Source organism: Oryctolagus cuniculus, chromosome 3, assembly GCF_051225735.1.
Source record: "Oryctolagus cuniculus isolate XC-2025 breed Fujian yellow rabbit chromosome 3, ASM5122573v1, whole genome shotgun sequence".
NCBI lineage: Eukaryota > Metazoa > Chordata > Mammalia > Lagomorpha > Leporidae > Oryctolagus > Oryctolagus cuniculus.
The window spans coordinates 180,409,798-180,432,463 of record NC_142869.1 but is presented as its reverse complement, the minus strand read 5'-3'; the positions used below and the strand labels follow the sequence as shown (position 1 = coordinate 180,432,463).

At 48.2% G+C, this 22,666-nt stretch overlaps 1 protein-coding gene and 1 long non-coding RNA gene across 2 annotated transcripts in view; one reads left to right on the top strand and one right to left on the bottom strand.

Moving 5' to 3' along the window:
- Positions 1 to 3,140, bottom strand: part of LOC149127630 (uncharacterized) — a 127,348-nt gene extending 124,208 nt beyond the window's left edge. Inside the window, exons 1-2 of the long non-coding RNA XR_016231813.1 lie at positions 2,963 to 3,140; positions 516 to 560 (exon numbers count right to left, since the gene is read on the bottom strand). This is a non-coding gene — a long non-coding RNA (uncharacterized LOC149127630). The remainder of the gene's footprint in view (positions 1 to 515; positions 561 to 2,962) is intronic.
- Positions 3,141 to 20,000: 16,860 nt separating this feature from the next.
- Positions 20,001 to 21,084, top strand: TAS2R40 (taste 2 receptor member 40). Its single transcript, XM_008258115.4, has one exon. It carries the CDS (start codon positions 20,001 to 20,003, stop codon positions 20,967 to 20,969), a length of 969 nt encoding a protein of 322 aa, XP_008256337.2. The 3' UTR covers positions 20,970 to 21,084.
- The last annotated feature ends 1,582 nt before the right edge of the window (positions 21,085 to 22,666 follow it).

Sequence of the window (22,666 nt, the reverse complement as noted above, 5' to 3'; positions counted from 1 at the left end):
GGGCACACTTCCCACCGGGTCTTTTCCCCCGCCAGACCTCTGGGTACCACAGAGACAAGCAGGTGCACCACGTCTTAGGTTCAGCTGCTGCAATGCCCCTAGAGGAGAGCTCTCAGACTCGGTTCCCTGGACCAGCACTGTGGCCCAGTGAGTCAAGTCTAGGCTTCCGATTCCAACATTCCACACCCAAGCACCAGTTCGAGTCCTGGCTGCTCCACTTCCAATCAGCTCCCTGCTAATGAACCTGGGAAGGCCGTGGCTCAGGGCCCAGCCGCTTGAGAGGTGGGCAATGAATATATTAATTTCCAGTCCATACTCTTGTCTCCCACAGAGACAGAAACACCACGTGGAGACCAATACTATGCACAAACAGTATCAGAATTTATGGAGCAGTGAGGGAATAAACACACACACTCACGCGAGACGGTGGAGCGCCGGACACTGACTACCCAGCATGCGAAGGCCCAAGGGTGGCCAGTGAAGAAGAGAGAAACGGGAACCAAAAAAAAAAGTACCTGAGCAGGTGTCTCGGAGGGTGGAAGAAGTCCACGTGAGACGGTCTGTGGTGGAAAGAGGAAAACCGAGAGCAGCAGCTCCGAGCGGAGTCCACGGCGGAAAGGACCCCTCCCCGCCTCTCCCCCCTTTCTAAGGGCCTGGACCCCGCCCCGCCTCTCCCCCCTTTCTAAGGGCCTGGACCCCGCCCCGCCTCTCCCCTCTTTCTAAGGGCCTGGACCCCTCCCCGCCTCTCCCCTCTAAGGACCTCGACCCCTCCCCGCCTCTCCCCTCTTTCTAAGGGCCTGGACCCTTCCTGCCTCTCCCCTCTTTCTAAGGGCCTGGACCCCGCCCTCTCTCCCCCCTTTCTATGGGCCTCAACCCCTCCCCGCCTCTCAGCTCTTACTAAGGGCCTGGACCCCTCCCCGCCTCTCCCCTCTTTTTCTAAGGGCCTCAACCCCTCCCCGCCTCTCAGCTCCTACTAAGGGCCTGGACCTCTCCCCACCTCTCCCCTCTTTCTAAGGGCCTGGACCCCTCCCCGCCTCTCCCCTCTTTCTAAGGGCCTGGACCCCGCCCTCTCTCCCCCCTTTCTATGGGCCTCAACCCCTCCCCGCCTCTCAGCTCCTACTAAGGGCCTGGACCCCTCCCCACCTCTCCCCTCTTTCCAAGGACCTGGACCCCTCCCCGCCTCTCCCCTCTTTCTAAGGGCCTGGACCCCGCCCTCTCTCCCCCCTTTCTATGGGCCTCAACCCCTCCCCGCCTCTCAGCTCCTACTAAGGGCCTGGACCCCTCCCCGCCTCTCCCCTCTTTCCAAGGACCTGGACCCCTCCCCGCCTCTCCCCTCTTTCTAAGGGCCTGGACCCCTCCCCGCCTCTCCCCTCTTTCTAAGGGCCTGGACCCCTCTTATGGCCAGAGTGGAGTCTGGGCATGCGCCCTGGCCCCCCATGTGCCGGTGCATCCTGGGAAGGTGGGTGTGTCAAGCCAACAGTTAAAGACACAGTATCACGTTTGCAAGATCCAAGAGTTCTACCTCCCAAGATTTAACTAGTTATACCGCGTGAATCGGGATCCTGCCACCTGTGTGGGAGGCCCTGCTACAGCTCTGGGCTCCTGGCTCCTGCCTGCCTCAGTCACGGCCATTTGGGGAGTGAACCAACAGATGGACAGTTTCTCTCTGCGTTCTCATCTCTCCCTCTATTGCTCTGCCTTTATAATAAATAAATCTTTAAAAAAAATTTTTTTGTGGGGCCGGCCTTGTGGCATAGTAGGTTAAGTCTCCGCCTGAGGCACCAGCTTCCCATATGGCCGCCGGTTTGAGTTCCAGCTGCTCCTCTTCCAATCCAGCTCTCCACTGTGGCCTGGGAAAGCAGAGGAAGATGGCCCAGGTCCTTGGGCCTCTGCACCCGTACGGGAGACCAGGAAGAAACACCTGGCTCCCGACTTTGGATCAGCTCAGCTCTGACTGTTTCTGCCATCTGGGGAGTGAACCAGAGGATGGAAGACCTCTCTGTGTCTCTACCTCTCTCTGTAACTCCACCTCTCAAATAAATAAATCATTTTAAAAAATTCTTGTTGTTCTATTGGGGACCTAGAGACGGGTTAATTCAGCTTGATTCTCCTCCTCCCTACCCCCAGTTGCTCTCATTGGTGGTTCTTCTCTCCGAATCTGAAGTTCTCTTGAGAATGGAGCCTCTGCCCCACCTGCGCTCTTCCCTCAGGCTCTGTCCAGATGTAGAGTTCTCTTCACTCCCGCTGCCTCTGTCCAGATCCACTCCTTTCAAACAGGTAGACCAACGTCTAGCTTCCTGCAGCACACAACTGTTTGGGGGAACTCTATAATACCTCCTCCCCAATAATACAAAACCAAAATACAAGTAAAAAAAACCTCATTATGTGAAACAATTGAGAAAATATCTGTCACTTTTGAATTCTTTTTTTTTTTTTTTTTTTTTTTTTTTGACAGGCAGAGTGGACAGTGAGAGAGAGAGAGACAGAGAGAAAGGTCTTCCTTTGCCGTTGGTTCACCCTCCAATGGCCGCCGCGGCCAGCGTGCTGCGGCCGGCACACCGCGCTGATCCGATGGCAGGAGCCAGGAGCCAGGTGCTTTTCCTGGCCTTCCATGGGGTGCAGGGCCCAAGCACCTGGGCCATCCTCCACTGCACTCCCTGGCCACAGCAGAGAGCTGGCCTGGAAGAGGGGCAACCGGGACAGAATCCGGCGCCCCGACCGGGACTAGAACCCGGTGTGCCGGCGCCGCAAGGCGGAGGATTAGCCTAGTGAGCCGCGGCGCCGGCCTCACTTTTGAATTCTTAAAATGGGCTTTATAATTCCATATCGGTATATCACATATCAGGAAAAACAGGTAATTCTGGTTTTAGTCCGATGATTGCTGTGATGTCATTTTTAGTCTTCATGAATAGTCTGCCCCACTGTGTCCCCAGGTCCTGGGGCAGGGAGGAGGGAAGCTCACCCAGACAAGCGGCAAGGATGGGGTCTTAGGTCTCTCACTGCTGTCCTCGGGGAACCCACGAAAGCTCCCCTGCAGAGGTTGCGGGCTCGGCCAAGCTGTCCATTTACCTGCTGGGAAGCAACTGAGGCGTGGCTTCTGCGCTATGCCATGCCACACCTGTCTCCGTGGGTGGCCATACGCCCCAGTGTTTCCTGCCAGCCCAGATTTAAAGGGCTGTCTGCTGATTCTTCCCTCCTGAGTGTTGGTAGTTACCGGTCCAGGCTTTCCCACTTTCTCCCCTCTTTTCTCTTTCTTTACCTCTTTTCCCAAGTTCCTAAGTAACAGGAAAGCACAGTGTTCCTTGGAAAAGAGGAAGAACCAGGGGCTTCCCCAGTCCTGGCTCAGCAGGTGTACGAAGCCCTCTTCCGGAGAAGCCTCTTGTGCCAGGCGGAGGGAGTCTGCGAGTCACAGAGCTCAGTCACTTTTAGCCATCACTGCGCCGGGTCTCACTGTGAGGGCTCCTTCCCCAGTCAGGACCCACCCTCCATGCAGTGGCCCAGCTTTGCAGAGACGTCAGGAACAGAAACAGCATTAATTCCACACCAGAAAAAGTTTCATCTCACTGTAATCACAGCTGTCATCTCCCACCCGAGACCGATTGATTGATGATTCATTTGAAGAGAGATCTCCCATCATTGACTCTCTGCCCACGTGCCTGCAGTGGCTGGGGCCGGGGCTGGGGCTGGGGCTGGGGCTGGGGCTGGGCCCAGGTCAAAACTGGGGATTCAGTCCAGGTCTCCCACTTGGGTGGCAGGAGCCATCAAAATTTAAAGGTTCGCTTATCTGCGCGGCTAGGCCTAAGCCACAGAGCTCTTCTCCAATTCCAGCAGGGACTGGTAAAGGATCAGAGGAGATTTCACTTGGAGGAGACGAGAACAAGGACATAGAAAGCACAGAGAATGATGTAATTAGTGGCTACGCAATGCCCTCTGCCTAAATTCTGACTGTGACAGGCAGCATAGCTCTCCCCACCCAGCAAAGGTGTCCACCTCTTGACCTGCACTATGACCATGGTACCTTACATGGAGAGAGGGGCTTTGCAGCTGGGATTAAATTTCAAATTTCATGATAGAAGGAGGTTCCAGGCCCAGTCCATTCGGAAAGGTCTTTATAAGAAGGAAAGCAGGAGGAGCAGAGCCAGAGGAGACAGGACAATGTAATCAGAGGTCAGAGGGATGCCATTGCTGGCTGGACGCTGGGCGCCCTGACAACAGCCTACAAAAACTGCAAAGAGCAAGGAAAAGAATTATCTGGAAAGTGTCCAAGAGGAACATAGCCCTGCCAATGCCCTGATTTTAGCCAGAGGAACTCCTGTTGGATTTCTGACCCCCAGAACCATGAGATAATAAATGTGGATGGTTTTAACCTGTTGTGAGTGATTGCGTTAGCCACTGACTTCACATGGGACTCAACAAGCGTTCCAAACCTCCACAGTGAGATTCTTGGTGAGGTGTCTTTCTCAGAAGCAGTGTTTCTCAACCAGCAACCACATTTCCCACCCCCGGGTGGCATTTGGCAATGTCTGGACACATTCAAGATCATCATGAGTGGGGGGTGCCACCAGCATCTGGTGGGTAGATGCTGCTGAACTTCCCATAATTCGCAGGACAGACTCCCACAACAAGAACGTAAGCCCTCATTAAAACAAACAAGAACTTGTGGACTGCCTATAAGTCTCCTTTCTATGCGGCAGGCAGGCCTAGTTAACTTCTACCGCGCATGCCTGTAGGAGACGACACTGTGCGTCTTTGCTCCTCCAAACACTAGAAGTCCGGGGCCCTACACGGCACCTTCCCTCTGCTCTGGCACCAGGGGCAGCCCCAGGAAGCCCCTCCCCTTCAGGTTCCACCAGACAGGCATTGCACATCAATCTCCAGACTGGTATTGCTTTCCAAAGGAGGACAGTGGTTCTCAGCCCAGGGTAACTTGATCCCCCAGGGGACATTTAACAATGCCTGGAAGTTATTTTTGTTGTCAGAACTTGGATGGGAGGAGACAGGAGCAGGCATTGCTCCTGGCATCAGTGGACAGAAGCCAGGAATGCAACTAAACATCCCAGGACACACAGGACAGCCCCTCACAACAAAGATGAACCCAACCCAAATGTCAGTAATGCCCAGGCTGAGAAACCCAGCTCCAGGAGATGCGTATTAGAATCTCCCAAGAACCCCGCTGCAGCAAAGGGCAAGCCTACTATTGAGGTCCTGACTACCAGGATTCTCTGGAAGGTCTCAACTTCACCTGTCTTGTGAGAGAGGGAGAAGGCGAGGGTTCTAGGGAAGGGATGGGAAGGGCTGAGTCACTGTCCTTGTGCAGGTTCCTTTTGAAAAATCTTCTCTTACATTGGGGATGGGAAATTAATATAGTCTTTCTCTGTCTCTCTAGATAATGTGCGTTAAATTCCATTTGGAGGTTTTAGCAAAAATTTCAAAAGCCTTTGAACATCCTGTTACATGACTTCTCTAAGACCTGTAGAGCATGGTTAGGGCTGAGAGATTTCCCTGCTGACCAATTCTACGGGGAAGCAGTGTAGGCCAACACGATGATCAAATAGTGATGATTTTCATGTCCTGAAAGTGCGTTTTGCACAATTTGTAGAAGTAGAATAGGGAGGGATGCTCTCTAATATTGCATGTATCAGAGAAAGGATACATACAAACAAGATCAATGAGAACAGGAAACAGCACTGTCTACGGGCTTTATCCAGTCATTCACTCAACAAACACACTACTCAAATGGTTTCTTCTTGTAAAAACTTCCCCAACTGCAGGGTTTGATAACCCCACCATGCTCGCCCACTTCCTAGCTCCTCACTTACTTTCTCATCTGCTTTTTGTGGAACTGCTAAGCTGTTTCTCAAAGTGGCTACATCATTCCACCTTCTCACCAGCAACATAGGAGGGTTTCAATTTCCCCACATTCTTGCCAACTTTTGTCATGTTTTTTTTGTTTGTTTGTTTTTCACCCTGGTGGATGTGAAATTACATCTCGTGGTTTAGATTTGCATTTTCCTGATGACTAATGATGCTGAGCATTATTTTCACAAGTTTATTGATCACTTGTTTATCTAATTTGGAAGAATATTCAAATCCATTGCCCATGTTTTAATAGTGCTGTCTTTTTATTATTTATTTGTAAGAGAGCTTTATGTATTATGGACAAGAGACCCTTATCGGATACATGTATATGATTCACAAATGTTTTCTCCCATCATGTGAAATTTTTCATTTTTCTGGTGACTTTTCGAAATATTGAAACATGGAAGTATAATTTTGATGAACTGCAATTTATCCTTTTTTCTTACATTGCTTTGCTTTAGATCTCATATTTAAGGAACCATTGTCTAATTCAAGGCCACAAAGACTATACCAATATTCTCTTATATTTGAGTCTTTGATCCACTTTCAGTTAGTTTTTGGATATGGTAGGAGAGGGCAAACGGGACTTTTGCACGTGGAGAGCCCATTGTCCCAGCACCAATTGAGAAACTACTCTCCGCCCACTGAAGAGTCTTGGCACCCTTGTTGAAAACCAATACTTTGCTTCCACCATTTAGATTTATGTCATTTGTTCACTTGCTTATTATTTGTCCTTCCTGACTTCCTCACTACCCTTCCCTATACCCCACCACCCAACACAGACACACAACGTAAACTGTACATTTGATGAAGACAGGCACTTGTCTCACCTGCTGTTTATCTCCAAAAACATACTGGATGCTCAATAACCATTTGCTGAATTAATGAATAAAGGAGACTCTTGCTGACAAACAATGATCATTCTATGTATCTTTGTGTAAGAGTCAGGAATCACTTTATCTAGGGCAAAAGATTGAACATTGTGCTTAAACAAGGTTTCATAACCATCTCCCGGAGTGGATGAGGAAAGCCTAATTAAGCGAGGAATTCCATTAGTAAAGAACAAGCCAGCAGACAACTTTAAGAGGAATCTCAGTGCAAGTGTAAAGGGACTATTCTGACTTGTTCCTCAGAGTTCCCGTAATGACCTCAACAGGTACATGGCCTTAGGCAATTCCCTTTGCTTCTTGAGTCCTTAGTCCACTCACCTGCAAATGAAGAACTCAAGTGCTCCATCCGCTCTCAGGCATCTTAAGTATCCGCGTGTATCATTTTGGAATATTGAATTATTTAGTAACAGGTTCTGTAGTCATAGCCATAGAGTTAGATTATTTACGGAATACAGTTTTTATTGCAACTCTTTATTTAAGAAGCAGAAAGAGATAGATAAAGAGAAAAATCTCTTGTCTTCTGGTTCAGTCCCCAAATGCCCACAAAAGGGGAGGCTGGACGAGGCTGGAACGGGGAGGCAAGAACTCAAGCCAAATCTCCCACATGGGGCAGGGACTCATGCACCTGAGCCATCAGCTTCTGCCTTCCAGACTCTGCATTAGCAGGGAGCTACAGTGGGGAGCAGAGCTGGGACTGACACCCAGGCATTAGCAGGGAGCTACAGTGGGGAGCAGAGCTGGGACTGACACCCAGGCATTAGCAGGGAGCTACAGTGGGGGGCAGAGCTGGGACTGACACCCAGGCATTAGCAGGGAGCTACAGTGGGGAGCAGAGCTGGGACTGAAACCCAGACATTAGCAGGGAGCTACAGTGGGGGGCAGAGCTGGGACTGACACCCAGGCATTAGCAGGGAGCTACAGTGGGGAGCAGAGCTGGGACTGACACCCAGGCATTAGCAGGGAGCTACAGTGGGGGGCAGAGCTGGGACTGACACCCAGGCATTAGCAGGGAGCTACAGTGGGGGGCAGAGCTGGGACTGAAACCCAGGCATTAGCAGGGAGCTACAGTGGGGGGCAGAGCTGGGACTGAAACCCAGGCATTAGCAGGGAGCTACAGTGGGGGGCAGAGCTGGAACTGAAACCCAGGCTCTCCAGTACCCAACGGTTATCACAGCCAGCACCTTAACCACTAAGTGAAACTCCTGCCCCTTCTTTGCAATTTGCTTTCAAAAGTAGGTACTTATTTGTTGAACTCTTTACTTAGTATAGAGTTAATCTTATGTGTAAAAGTTCATTCACAACAGATCTTAATTTTAAAAAATAAGAATGGGAATTGGAGAGGGAGGAGGAAAAAGTGTGGGTGGGTGTGGTGAGAAGAATCACTATGTTCCTAAAGTTGTGTTTATGAAATGCATGAAGTTTGTATTCTTTACATAAAAGGTTTCGGGGGGGGGGGGGGGGAGTAGGTGCTAACTAATAACAAATTTGTTTAAAAAAAGGATACAAATTAAGAGACAATGTGAGTTTTCTCATGAAAAGTTTCTGAAATAACTCTCACCACCAGAACAAGAAACAAAGAGCTCTCTGAAAGCGAGTAGATAAAACTTTGAGCCAATTGCCTAAAACAGAAAAACTTCCAAAGGTTTCCACTGACGCTCCTATTAAGAAAGAGCATGACTGCCCACTAGTGGCTGGATTCAGAAATTGCTCCATTTTCCTAGAGGAATTCTAAAGCCCCAATTTGTGGTGAAAACCGTTACTGAAGTTTAAGAGCTGTGGCAGGAATCATTGTGCAAGAAGTTCACTGAAGACATGGTTGAGAACTCCAGGATCTACAGATACCAGAAACATACACTGGCGAACATGGCAGATGTGAGAAGAAACAAACCAATTACCTAGAAAATAACCTATTTCTTTATGTTATGAATTGTAACTACAACTACAACTGATCTTGAAGTTTGTTATCTTAAATACAAAGTTGAATACAAAGTTGAATACATGCTCTTTTTTGAATACAGAAAGGTAAAAATGGGAATATTTTCTTTTTAATGTTTTCTTTCACAACTTGTTAACTTTGGTTTTGGAACTAGAAATCTGTCACTTTTCCTTTGGCACCAACACGTCATCATTAAATCTTGGGGTGAGTTGCAATGTACACACTGAATTCAGCCTTGATTATGAGCCGTTAACTAGGAGTAACATTTTATTATATATTTAATTTAATCATGAAAAGGAGATTTTTCACAAGCATAGGTACTTTCAAACATGAGTATTTGCACAGTCGTTAAGACACATGTAGAAGCTTGGCATTCCAATGTCACTGTACTGTTTTCCATCCTGTATCACGTGGAAGAACATCTTTCCCTGGAGGTAAGAACTGGCCAGGCTTCCCTGAACAGTCGGAAATCCATATGCAATTTGAGGGAGTCAGTTATCAGTGTATCACAATTTTCATTAGGAGGTTCAGACCATCATTTACATTTGTGGAAACTATCTTTTTGTTTTTAAGATTTGCTTATTTAATTGAAAGGCAGAGTTACAGAGAGAGAGAGAGATCTTCTACCCACTGGCTCACTCCCCAAATGGCCATAATGGCCAGGGCTGAGCTAGGTCAAAACCAGGAGCCTGGAACTCCATTCAGGTCTCCCACATGGGTGGTAGGGGCCCAGGTGTTTGGTCCGTCTTCTGCCTTCCCAGTCTCATCATCAGGGAGTTGGATTGGAAGTGGAGCAGCCAGATATGAACTGACGTTCATATGCGATGCATCAAAGGCACGGATTACCTTGCTGCACTACAGCACCAGCCTCTAGAAACTAATTCTAACACAGAAAAGAGGACCAAATAATGCTATGCAGATACATTTCCCCACCGTGTCTTCTAACAACTGGTGGATGCCTTTGCAAGGAAATGTTCAACGTGTTTGTCCACCCAGAAGTCCAATTATGTGGCAGTTATCCTTGCTGCTTAGCATAAGCAAAGATGTTTTCTTCCCTCAGAGGATGTGAACGGGTTCGTTTCTTTCGACAGTTCAACAATGCTGCTCTGTGGTCTGCCAAGACTGCCCCTCTGTGCAGGAGGCAGGCTGCTGCGCTGTGCATCCACTTCATCAAACATTGCACCCACCGCTCTGCTCAAGCCCCAGGAGGAGGTCCAGCTCACAGTGGTGAGGTCTTCCATTTTTAGCTTCTAGCAGAAAAGCAATTCCTGTTGAATAATGCAAATGACTAGAAGTGAAGCCTGCGATCTTACATAACTCACCACATGGAACTTAAGCGTTATCGCAAGTCCAATATTAACACCATCCATCCCAGGAACATCTTCACGTGAGCACACCAATATTTTACATTAAATTGTTTGAAAGCTTCCTTTCCTCTCAAAAATTAATTTCTAAATTACTTCCTGATGGTCTGTCATGAACACATTGTGCAAGATATTTTCAGCCATAAAAATTCTCAGCTTGTGCAGCCGGTGTTGAGGTGCAGCAGGTTAATCCATCGCGTGTGACACTGGCATCCCATAACAGAGCACTAGTTCAAGTCCTAGCTGCTCCTGCTTCCAATACAGCTCCCTGCTGCTATGCCTAGGAAAGTAGTGGAGGATGACCCAAGTGCTTGGACCACCGCCACCCACATGGGAGACCTCGAGGGAGCTCCTGGCTCCTGACTTCAGCCTGGCCCAGCCCCAGTCATTGTGGACATTTGCGGGGTAAACCAGCACATGGAAGATCTCTTTCTCTCTGTCTCTCCCTCTCTCTCTGTCATTCTGCCTTTTGATTAAATAAAATAAATTTTTGTTAAAAATTCTCAACCCTTATGGGAGAGGGAGTGGGAGATGTGATGGCTGCAGGTGGGAGGGAGGTTGGGGGCGGGGGCACAGCAATGCAAAAGTTGTACTTTGTAAATTTACATTTATTAAATTAAAAAAATTCTCAACCCTGGATCAGGCATTAGGCCTAGAGGCTAAGACATGTGAGTCCCATGTTGGAGTATCTGGGTTCAATACCTGGGTCCAGCTCCTGACTCTGGCATCCTGATAATGCAGGTCCTGGGAAGCAGTATTAACGGCTTAATATTTGGGTGCCTGCACCACACGGGAGACATAGATGGAGTTCCTGTCTGCTGGCTCCTGACTTCGGCCCAGCCCAGCCCCAGTTGCAGCAAGCATTTGAAGAGAGAACAGTAGATGGGAGTGCTCCCACTCACTCACTCTCTTGCTCTCTCTGCCTCTCAAATGAAAAAAGAAAAACTCAACACCATCATGAATAAATAGAGCTATCACATCTAAGTATTACTAAATATGAAGCCTCATCAGCTGCAACAGTAAATGTCATCATTTTAAAACTTTTTCACATAATTTTTTTTCAGCTTCTTCTCCACATTTCCATCGCTTTGAGCGTCAGTATTTCTGGTTACATTTACATTTGCACATACTGATATCTTCTCCGGAATCACAATTTCCCTATATTCAGTAGATAGGCTCTTATAACTTGCTATCTGTGAAGAATTTGATCTCCCAGGCAGATTTTGCACTTACATTCGTAACTAATGGTTTTATAAATGACCTGGATGAAATGAAACTTGTTGACATTTCAAGTCTCCTTTCAGCTTATTAGGTTTGGGTCACACATTTTTTTCCACATCTCTGGTCTTTGTCCTCACAGTGGTTTGTCTCATAATGGCCTCTAGGCTCTTAATCACATCCTTTGCCAAATAAGCACGTAGGAATTGTCTTCAACTTAGAAAGCGGGACATATGACCTTCTTGGTCTATCTTCCTTTTCCTACATTTCATAGAGAAGTAGCTACAAGAAATATATTGCATTCTAACACTATAAAAGGAGTTTGACTTCCAAAAGCCAAGGACTCAATTTTACAAAACGCTATATTCTGTCATTCAGCCTCCCCATCTGGTCTCCTCCCGTCTGCTGGAAGGGCAGGTCTTGATCTTCTCCAAGACTCGGGCTCTCCCACGGGATACTGAGTGGCCCTCCTTCTGTTGACTCACGACTAACCCTGAAGCCCACATTAAATCCAAAAGGGTAAGTGCCCACACAGGTCAGCTTTCTCACCCACCCCTGCTCCACTTTAGAGTGAAAATGGAGTGCTTTGAAAATGGCAATGCTTAGCCTTTCTTCAGAAGAGTTATGCAAAATTTTTGCAGATGGGACATGAGTATGGGTGTTTTTTTAAGCCCTCAGGTAATTCAGGTAATTCCAACATGTAGACAGGATTGAGGAGGACAGCTCTAACGAAGGCAGCCAACAACTGAGGTCAGAGGAGACCTTGTGGCAAGGCTTACCAAGAGGCCAGAGAACTACCACAACCAGCCATGATACCAGTAGCAGCCCTCCACCTGTGGCAAGAGAAAGGAGAGCTGTTGCCTGGCCCTGAAGAACTCTCCCAGTGGACAGGTGATTGGTCTAGCAGTCATGATACTGTTTGGGACACCCACATCCCGCTTCAGTGTGATTGCATTTGAGTCCCTGTTCTGCTCTCGATTCCAGCTTCCTGCCAATCATACTCTGAAAGGCAGTATGTGATGGCTCCAGTAATTTGGCCTACCACTTACATGAAAAGCCTATTTGGGATCCTGGCCTACCCCCAGTCATTGCAAGGTGTTTGGAGAGTGAAGCAGCAGATGGGAGCTGTGTGTGTGTGTGCCTCATAAATAAATACATTCTTTTAGAAAAAGAACTCACACATTACTCTCACAACTCGGCAGCCAGCACATGTGTGCCTGGCACCCAGAAGGCATGAATAGAGGGCTGGTGTTGGCCAAAGCAGCAGCAACCACAAAGGAGTGAGTTTACAGCAGCAGCCAGTAAAAGAAAAAGCTCATTCACCTACCCTTTCTCGCATACAGCCAGGGCTGGCAGAAGGAGAAACAAGTGTCCCTAGACAATCTAACCAGATGATTCCCGGCTCAAACTGTGTGGGGCAAGAGGGAAGGGAAGTCTTGAACTCAATATGAGTCTAAACTGTACTGAATATTAAGAACCAGAAAGCACCAGACAATGTGAAGCCCCCTCAAGACATCACCAGCAGAAAGGAAAGGGAGGCTTGGCAGCAAGGAGCGGAGCACCAGGCCTGGAGAACACAGTACACGGAGCTGATGCTGCTCTATAAACCCGTCCTGCCTTACCGGTGACTCCGTCACACCAGTCTTAAACACGCTGCTACTATGATTCTCAGGGCTTCTCCCTCCCATACCCCCCAAAGTGACAACTGTGCTCCTTGAGGGTCACAGGGATGCATGGCCTGGGGCTAGGGCTGGGGTCTACCCTGATCATTGCTCTGTCCTCACCTTTGCCTCAACGGAAGTGCCCATCCACTCTTCATCTCAACCCAACTTGGAACATCTCCTTGGCGTGACCCCTGAACGGACACCCTGGGGATCCACCAGCTACCTTAGCAGGTTCTAAACTCTTTTTGTGGGCGTGATGAGGCTTTAGCAGCTCTCTCCAGTGTAGAGGGGCTAGAGGAGACCCAAGAGTTCTATCACAGACCTGTCTTTGTGGCACCCCCAGCAGCCACGAATAGTGAGCCAAATGCAGGAGCCATTCAAAGAGAGCTTCACCCTGCCTAACTCTTCCCTTCCTCATCCTTGCTCCCTCCTCTCCAACTTGGAAAAGCGTTTCCTAGCCTGCGTGGTAGTGGAGAGAATCTGGAAGGAAAAAATAATTCTCCTAAGCACTAATTCTTCTAAATCTATTCTCTGCTACACCTAGACCAAAGAATTTGAACTGAATACTCAAGACTCTGAAGCCGTTGTTCTTTGGCTCCCCCAAGAGCACATCTCTAAAGTAGAGATACCTCCCATCTTAGTCTGTTTTATGCTGCTGTAACAGTGTAGTACAGATGGGGTCATTTATAAAGAATAGAGATCGGCCAGCGCCGTGGCTCACTAGGCTAATCCTTTGCCTGCGGCGCCGGCACCCCAGGTTCTAGTCCCGGTCGGGGCACCAGATTCTGTCCCAGTTGCTCCTCTTCCAGTCCAACTCTCTGCTTTGGCCTAGGAAGGCAGTGGAGGATGGCCCAGGTCCTTGGGCCCTGTACCAGCATGGGAGACCAGGAGGAAGCACCTGGCTCCTGGCTTCAGATCGGCGCAGCGCGCCGGCTGTACCACACCAGCCATAACGGCCACTTGCGGGGTGAACCAACGGAAAAAGGAAGACCTTTCTCTCTCTCTCTCTCTCTCTCTCTCTCTCTCTCTCTCACTATCTAACTCTGTCTGTCAAAAAAATAAAGAAAGAATAGAGATCTATTTCTTTCAGTTATGGAGGCTGGAAAGTCCAAAGCCAAGGGGCTTGCATTGGTGGAGGTCTTCTAGCTGCACCATCTCATGAAAGAAGGCAGTAGGACAAGAAAACATAAGAGAGAGAGAGGGTTTGAACGTGCAAGAATGAACCACACTTTTATAGCAAACCCATTCCCGGCCATACCAGCATTAATCCACCTTTAAGTGCAGAGTGATCCTGACTGGTTTCCTCTGAAAGACCCTACCTCTCAAGTCTGTTGAACTGGAGAGTAAGTGAATTTTGGAAGACACATTCAAGCTCCCCAGATGAGCAAGTATCATGGGGTATAAAGTGAACTGGACCCATATTGCTACCACTGTAACACTGAGTAGCTCAGTGGAGACAGACTAGTCTGACAGACCTTGCAGCCTGTCAGCATCCATCCCAACACTTCCACTGACTCGTCTCCACCATCCCCCTCTTTTCTACACCTCAGAGGCTGCAGGCAAACCTTACACACCATCTCCCTCTGCTCCCATCTCTTAAAGTCAGAGAAAATCATAAATGAAAACCATCAGAAATGATAGCGCAAAAATGGAAATTAGTTATCATGTGTAACAGATTTGGGGAGATTGTCGCTCCCCCTCTTCGTGGAGGAACGACACTAAACCCTGCCTAGGCTTCATATCCGAGTCACGGCACCATTATGTCGCTCCCCCTCTTCATGGAAGAACGACACAGGACCCTGCGCTGTTCTTTCGTCTGCTCGGCCCTCCCCGGGTTTGCTGCTGGTTCTTCCCAGGTTGGCTACTGTCCCTTCCACCTCCGTGGAAGGGCGGTTCCCCCTGGCCACTTTTCCCACTTCTGCAGGGGAGCGGCACACCGCCGGCCGGCTCTCTCGGGGGCTGCACAGGTGTTCCTTCAGATAGATGTTCCCCTTAGATGTTCCTCTTAGATGTTCCTAGTGCATGTTGTCTCTCTCCTCCTTTATAGTCCTCTTCCACCAATCCCAACTCTGCTACCCACACGCTGAGTACGCTGCTCTCCTCCAATCAGGAGCAGGTCCTACAGTTTATTGGTTGAACTGGAGGCAGCTGTGTAGAAGCTGTTTCATCCTCTCCCAGCGCCATATTGTGGGAGAGCAGATGCATAGAATAAGTCTTAATTCCAGTAACTTAGTCTAGTCCGAGTTGCTCCCCACAGATCCCCCTTTCTTTTTATTTTTGGCGTTGATACGCGCCTGTCTTCGGTGCCCCGCGGCACACACTCTGCTCTGCTTGCTAGAGTTGCCCACAGGTGCTTACAAGCCCTATCAGTCAGGCAAACCGAATCTGGGTCCTCTCTTCGCCATGTTGTGAGGAGGTTTTTAGGCGCTGATGCGTGCCTGTGTTCGGTGCCCTGCAGCGCATGCTCTGCTCTGCTAGAACTGCCTGCAGTTGCTTACAAGCCCTAGCAACCAGGCAAACCGAATCCAAGCCTTCTCATTGCCGTATTGTGGGGAGACTTATTGGTGTTGATTCGTGCCTATCTTCGGTGACCTGCAGCTCATACTCTGGTCGAGCTGCCTGCTGGTGCTTATCGCTTTACTAATCAGGCAGACTGAATCCAAGCCTTCTCATTGCGGTATTGTGGGGAGACTTATTGATGTTAATTCGTGCCTGTCTTCGGTGACCTGCGGCGCATAAGCTGCTAGCCGCCCGCAGGTGCTCACCACCTCCCTAATCAGGCAGACCGAATCCAAGCTCTCTCATTGCCATGTTGAGGGGAGGCCTTATTTTTCTCTATTTCTCTATCTCCGGGCATTCCTATCTCTGCCAGCATTCCTATTTCTCTCATTTTACTTCTAAACTTCTGTTTCTCTTATCCCTGCGGCTTCCCGGCGCCCGCCCCGAGGCTGCTTCTCAGTGGCTTCCCGGCTCTGAGCTGCTTCAGCCCGCGCTTCTCTCATCTGTGCGGCTTCCCGGCTTCACGCGCGCACTCCGCGGTCTCCGTGCCCCTTCGCGCCCGCACCACGGCCTCGCACTAGCCCCACATTCCCTATCTATTCACACCCCGCGCGCTATCTGCACGCGGCGGCTTCCACGAGTCACACAGCGTAGCTTACGTTTCCGCCACCACCGGTATTCAATCTAAGTTCCCCGGGCTAACCTGGCGAATTCAACCTAGCTCACGCGTCTCCACCTTATGGTTTGGCTTCCCGTCTTTTGCTCCCCGGGCTAATCTGACGGATTCCAACCTGGCCCACGTTTCCGCCTCTGGTTTAACTTTTCGCCTTTTGCTCCCCGGGCTGACTTAAAGAATTCCAACCTGGCTTACGTTTCCGCCTCGGCCTGCCCCCGCAGCTTCAATTTCCCTAACATTTTTCTCTACCCGGTATGTTTCCCTAAGTTTTCTTCCAACAATATTCCTCCCTCATTTCTCCTGGCTTCTCCCCACAGTCCGTATCCGAGTCTGTTTGTTCTAGCTTTCACTTTCGCTTTCAACCTTAGAGATTTCTCCCAGCTTCCCCCCGTAGTCCGTATCCGAGTCTATGCCTAGGCTTTCAATAGCTTCTTCTGGCACCTTTTCCGTCCGGCTTTTCCCTAGGCTCTTTGCTAGTCTCTCTCTCTGGTATTTTCCCACTTCTTCCCGTTTCTTTCCTCCTAAGTTTCCTATCCGAGTCACGGCACCATTATGTCGCTCCCCCTCTTCGTGGAGGAATGACACTAAACCCTGCCTAGGCTTCATATCCGAGTCACGGCACCATTATGTCGCTCCCCGTCTTCGTGGAGGAACGACACAGGACCCTGCGCTGTTCTTTCGTCTGCTCGGCCCTCCCCGGATTTGCTGCTGGTTCTTCCCAGGTTGGCTACTGTCCCTTCCACCTCCGTGGAAGGGCGGTTCCCCCTGGCCACTTTTCCCACTTCTGCAGGGGAGCAGCACACCGCCGGCCGGCTCTCTCGGGGGCTGCACAGGTGTTCCTTCAGATAGATGTTCCCCTTAGATGTTCCTCTTAGATGTTCCTGGTGCATGTTGTCTCTCTCCTCCTTTATAGTCCTCTTCCACCAATCCCAACTCTGCTACCCACACGCTGAGTACGCTGCTCTCCTCCAATCAGGAGCAGGTCCTACAGTTTATTGGTTGAACTGGAGGCAGCTGTGTAGAAGCTGTTTCATCCTCTCCCAGCGCCATATTGTGGGAGAGCAGATGCATAGAATAAGTCTTAATTCCAGTAACTTAGTCTAGTCCGAGTTGCTCCCCACAGGAGATATTATTTATTACAAGTTTCCATGCATTGGGATAAAATAAACAAAAAGGTAAGCTTAAAACTTTAGGATATAAAAGCTGATGACAAATAGTAAGCCCCTCCACGAGGAGAAGTTATAGGAGCTAATGAGTTCCTTACAAGAAATGCAGAGCTTGTCAACTAATCGTGTTTCAAGTTTCTGGCTATTATGAATAAAGCTGTTATGAGAATTCCTGTAATGTTTTTGTGCTGACGTGAGTTTTTTATTTCTCTGAACAATTATTTCTTAATTTTGAATATACTGCTTTTTCCTGGTGTTATTTTTATATAAATATCTAGTAACACAAGACAATTTCACAATAATAATACCTCTCTCACTTCTTTATTCTGAATAAAATTACTTTGGGAATGGGGAATACTTTTTTTCACCTCTCCATTTTTGTTATAATGAATCTAATAGGGCAATTGTACCAGCAAATGGTAGTGGGCACTAAGCCTGTGTAGCAAGAACATTAGGAATGGTGGACAGTGTTAACAGACTGGAAAGTACATGCCTTCCTTAAAATGGCCACACACTACTCAGGTTCAGCCAATTAACTAAATGGACCCCATATTGCCAAATCTAATTTTTCAAGAGGAAATAAATTCATGTGTGTGTGCATGCACACAATCTCCTAAATGTTAATGTGGTCCAACAAAACAAAACAAAAACAAAATTAAGCACTGATGGACTGATGCTATCTGGCATTAGACAATGAAAGGTAAGACACACTGCAGGCCAAATTTAACCCAAGGCTCATTGGTTTCCAGCTAACACCTCAGTTCTCAGTCCTACCTGCAAACAACATGATAATTGAGCTTTTTAAAAATATGCCATACCTGTGCAAACTGTTGAACTCTTTACTTAATATGTGCTAAATTGATCTTCTGTATATAAAGATAATTGAAAATGAATCTTGATGTGAATGGAAGGAGAGAGGGAGCGGGAGAGGGGAGAGTTGCGGGTGGGAGGGAAGTTATGGGGGGGGAGTCATTGTAATTCATAAGCTGTACTTTGTAAATTTATATTATTAAATAAAAGTTTTAAAAAATGCCACACCTGAGTCCTATTCCAGGTTCTGATGAAATAGATTTACAATGAATCCTGGGTGTGTGTGTGTGTGTGTGTGTGTGTATAATATATATTACATACATGGTCTAAAATACCAGGGTTCTTTCTAACTCACATCCAGAGTTACAAAGAAGGAAATTAAATTTCAAATTACAATGTTTGTCACATTTCCCAAACTCAACACCATGTTCAGAGCACTCCATGGCCTTCCCAGACTAACTCTACCCGATTCTGAACTTGAAGAGTCACGTGGATCTCAGTGAGCTATAACTGGTGATACACACACACACACACACACACACATACACACAGTGAAAACTGGATTTCTGTCTCTAATTAAGCCAAATGGCATTCAATTTTGGCTTTTCAGTGTACCATTGGAGGGGGTTATAGAAACTGACCTGTCTGGAAAAAACCTGATTCTTTAAAAAAATAAAATCGCTTATTTATTTGAAAGTCAGAATTAAAGAGAGAGATTTTCCATCCACCGGTTTACTCCCCGGATGGCCACAACAGCCAGAGCTTAGCCAGGCTAAAGCCAAGAACTTCTTTCAGGTGTCCCACGTTGGTAGCAGGGGCCCCCACACTTGGGCCATCTTCCGCTGCTTTTCCCAAGCCACTAGCAGGGAGCTGGGCTGGAAGTGCAACAGAAGGGACACCATCTGGCACCCATATGGGATGCTGCATTGCAGTTAGCAGCTTCACCCACTGTGCCACAATGCCAGCCTGAAACCTGATTCTAAGTTTAAAAGCTTCATATGTGCGCTGATAGGAATTTCTTATTCACATAGCAGCCATAGGAATAAAAAACCTTTCCCAAAACAAGAGACAAGCAAGGAAGCGCCAGCGCCACAGCTCACTAGGCTAATCCTCCGCCTGCGGCGCCGGCACCCCAGGTTCTAGTCTCGGTCGGGGCGCTGGATTCTGTCCCAGTTGCCCCTCTTCCAGGCCAGCTCTCTGCTGTGGCCAGGGAGTGCAGTGGAGGATGGCCCAAGTGCTTGGGCCCTGCACCCGCATGGGAGACCAGGAGAAGCACCTGGCTCCTGGCTTCAGATCAGTGCGGCGCGCCGGCCACAGCGGCCATTGGGGGGTGAACAAATGGAAAAGGAAGACCTTTCTCTCTCTCTCTCTCTCACTGTCCACTCTGCCTATCCAAAAAAAAAAAAAAAAAAAAGGAAGCAAGAGAAGGCTGATAATAGGGTACTTCTGACAATTCAGGGGAAATAGAATTTAAATATAAATTTATTTTGCAAAAAAATTGGAAGTTGTGTATATATGTGTTCTTACTGATGATTTAGCAGGTAGCAGAAGTCTTTTGAAAGAAGTAAAAAGGCCTTGGGATACTAAGATTCTAACCTGGATTTTTTACCATGTCTGGTGAATATGTATTTAAAGTCAATAAGGTAGGAAAATGTTGTCTGCAAGCTTGTCTCAGATTCTTTCCAATGAGCTCCTAAAAGCCCCAAAAAATAGGTCTTTATGAAAAACTATTTCACCAGCCGTAACAAGATCCTCACACCATTTGCATGTCAAACCTCCAGCTTGTGGCCATGTGACAAGCAAATGAAGACAAACTGGAAATAACCATTAGCTACAGGGGAGAAAACCACAATAACATTCAACAGAGGTCAAAGGACTGCAGAGCAGGCACAGAATCTGAAAGTCAGGGTCAACGAGAATGGCAGCGGTAAACGTGGATGCCACCAACAAAGACACCTTTGCATTCAGAATCATCTTCACCTTGGTGGTCTCTGTGATGCTAACCATCACCGGCATCATAGGGAATGGCTTCATCACAGCCATCTATGTGGCAGAGTGGGCCAGAGGCAAAAGACTCCCCACCAGCGACTACATTATGTTGATGCTAAGCTTCTTCAGGCTCTTGCTACAGATCTGGATGATGCTGGAGAACATTTTCAGTCTACTATTCCATAGCATCTATATGCAAGCTACACTATACAGAGTCTTCAAAGTCATCACTATGTATCTGAACTATGGCAACCTCTGGCTTGGTGCCTGGCTCAATGTCTTCTATTGTGTTAGAATTGCAAACTTTACTCACCCATTATTCCTCAAGATAAAGAGGAAAATCACAGTGCTGATGCCATGTCTTATACAGCTGTCATTGCTGGCTTCTTTCAGTTTCAGCTTAATCTTCTCTAAAGATATCTTCAATGGGTACGTGGATATTTCTACACCTGTCCCTTCCTACAACTCCACTGAAAAGCAGTTCTCTGAGACCAACGTGGGCAATCTAATTATAGTCTATAATGTGAGTGTCTTCATGGTTTTGATGCTGTTCATCCTGGCAGCCACTCTACTGATTGTCTCTCTCAGGAGACACACTTCACACATGAAGAACAGTGCCACTGGTTCCAGGGACCCCAGCATGGAGGCTCATGTGGGGGCTATCAAAGCCACCAGCTACTTCCTCATTCTCTACATTTTCAATGCAATTGCTCTGTTTTTTTCCATGGCCAACACCTTTGAGGTTTATAGTTTCGGAAGTATTTCCTGCAAATTTATCATGGCTGCCTACCCTGCTTGTCACTCGGTGCAACTGATCTTGAGCAACGCTGGGCTGAGAAGAGCCTGGAAGAGATTTCAGCACCAAGTTCATCTTTGCGGTGAAAAGCAGGCCCAGTAACTGACACCCAGATAGCAATACTCCCGTGGACCTCTCTCCTTCCTCATCTTTTCCTCTCTCAGACCTTCTCTGACGCTTCTCAGATAACTAGATCCCTTTATGATTGCAAAATTGTATTCTTAACCGGATATTCTAAGCAAACGTAGCCAAGCAATTCAAAGATGGATTAGTGAATGCTCCTTGCTGTAGGCGCATACATATCCTGCCCTGAGCTTTTCTCCACCTTCTCCTCTCCCTGGGTCTTAGGAGAGAGTGAGCAGACACCTCAGTTTTCTGGGACCATCTTCGTCAGCTGTGGCCACGTGTGTACCCTTTAATTCTCGAGGATATCCTGATCTGGATGAAAAATCATATGACCACCCTACTGAAGAGACCCCAGTAACCCACAACTAGGAAAAGAGAGCCAAGTGGAGAGTGCAGGTGCAGTCCAAGAGGCAGAAGGGGAGCCAGGACGTCTACAGAGAGGAGATGCAGGAGAGAAAGGCTGGCCAGTTACCAAGTACTGCAGAGGTTCTGCGGACAGTGAAGCACGAAGACAAAGGTTTTGGAGCTGACTAAAAGGAAGGCCTTGGTGGGTACTAGGGTGGCACCCAGATTCTGGGAAGCTCCAGAGCAGGTGATGAAAATACTGGAGCGGGTGCTGACAAAGATCAGGACCATGGGAAAGCTGTTTGAAGTGAAGTGCGGAGGCAGGGGGCAGGCGGATGGCCCGTTGAGCAGTTTCCATTTCCGATGGGGAACAGGGAGAAGTGAGCAGGAAGCAGAAAGGAAAACAAAGAGGCCAGAGTGAGTGTTGACCTTGCCGAGCTCCCAACTCTGGCAACGCGAGCGGCCCCTGTGTCTCTGGATAGACCAGTTCTGGATTACGCTGGAGTGAGCAGTGGGGCGAGGGCAGGTTACCTGGGAGTGGCTGCTGCAGAAGAAAGAACCCTTGCTGCCCACTGTCACTCTTCAGAATGGCACTGTCAGCATCGCCTTGGGCAGGGTGGGGGGTTCAAATGACAGCCCCCTCAGATACTGTCGAATTTTTAGAATCTAGGAATTAGAGTTTTTCTTTCATCTGATACTTTTACAATCACAACTAGTGACAGAGATGTGGAAGGAACGTTTCTGATCATAGCAACCTCAGGGAGCTTCCCAGTGAAATGTCAGCACAACAACAAAGTCTGGATTCTGAGCTCCTGAGACCTCAAGTGGGTATTTCAGAGCCAGTTCCTTCAGCCCACAGAGTGAGAAAACAAAATCACTTCCCTCCCACATAGCCCCTTTCTAGCTCAGATGGCCTGGGACTCACTTACCTGGAAAGTAAAATATTTGTGAAAACTCACAAGTGTTACAGTTTTCTTAAATGATATGTATTTTTGTGACTATTTAAGGTGAGTATAGTTGTTATGGAAAGGAGAATTAGATTTTGAAATTTCATCCTAATTCTTACAGACTAGAGAAAGATAATTTCTTCCCAAAGAATACACGCTGGTTAAAGGGTCTACCTGGGCGCAGGCGCTGTGGCACAGCGGGTAAAGCCGCCGCCTGCAGTGCCAGCATCTCATATGGGTGCTGGCGCGAGACCCGGCTGCTCCACTTCTAATCCAGCTCTCTGCTATGGCCTGGGAAAGCAGAAGAAGATGGCCCAAGTCCTTGGGCCTCTGCACCTGCATGGGAAGACCCGGAGGAGGCTCCTGGCTCCTGGCTTCGGA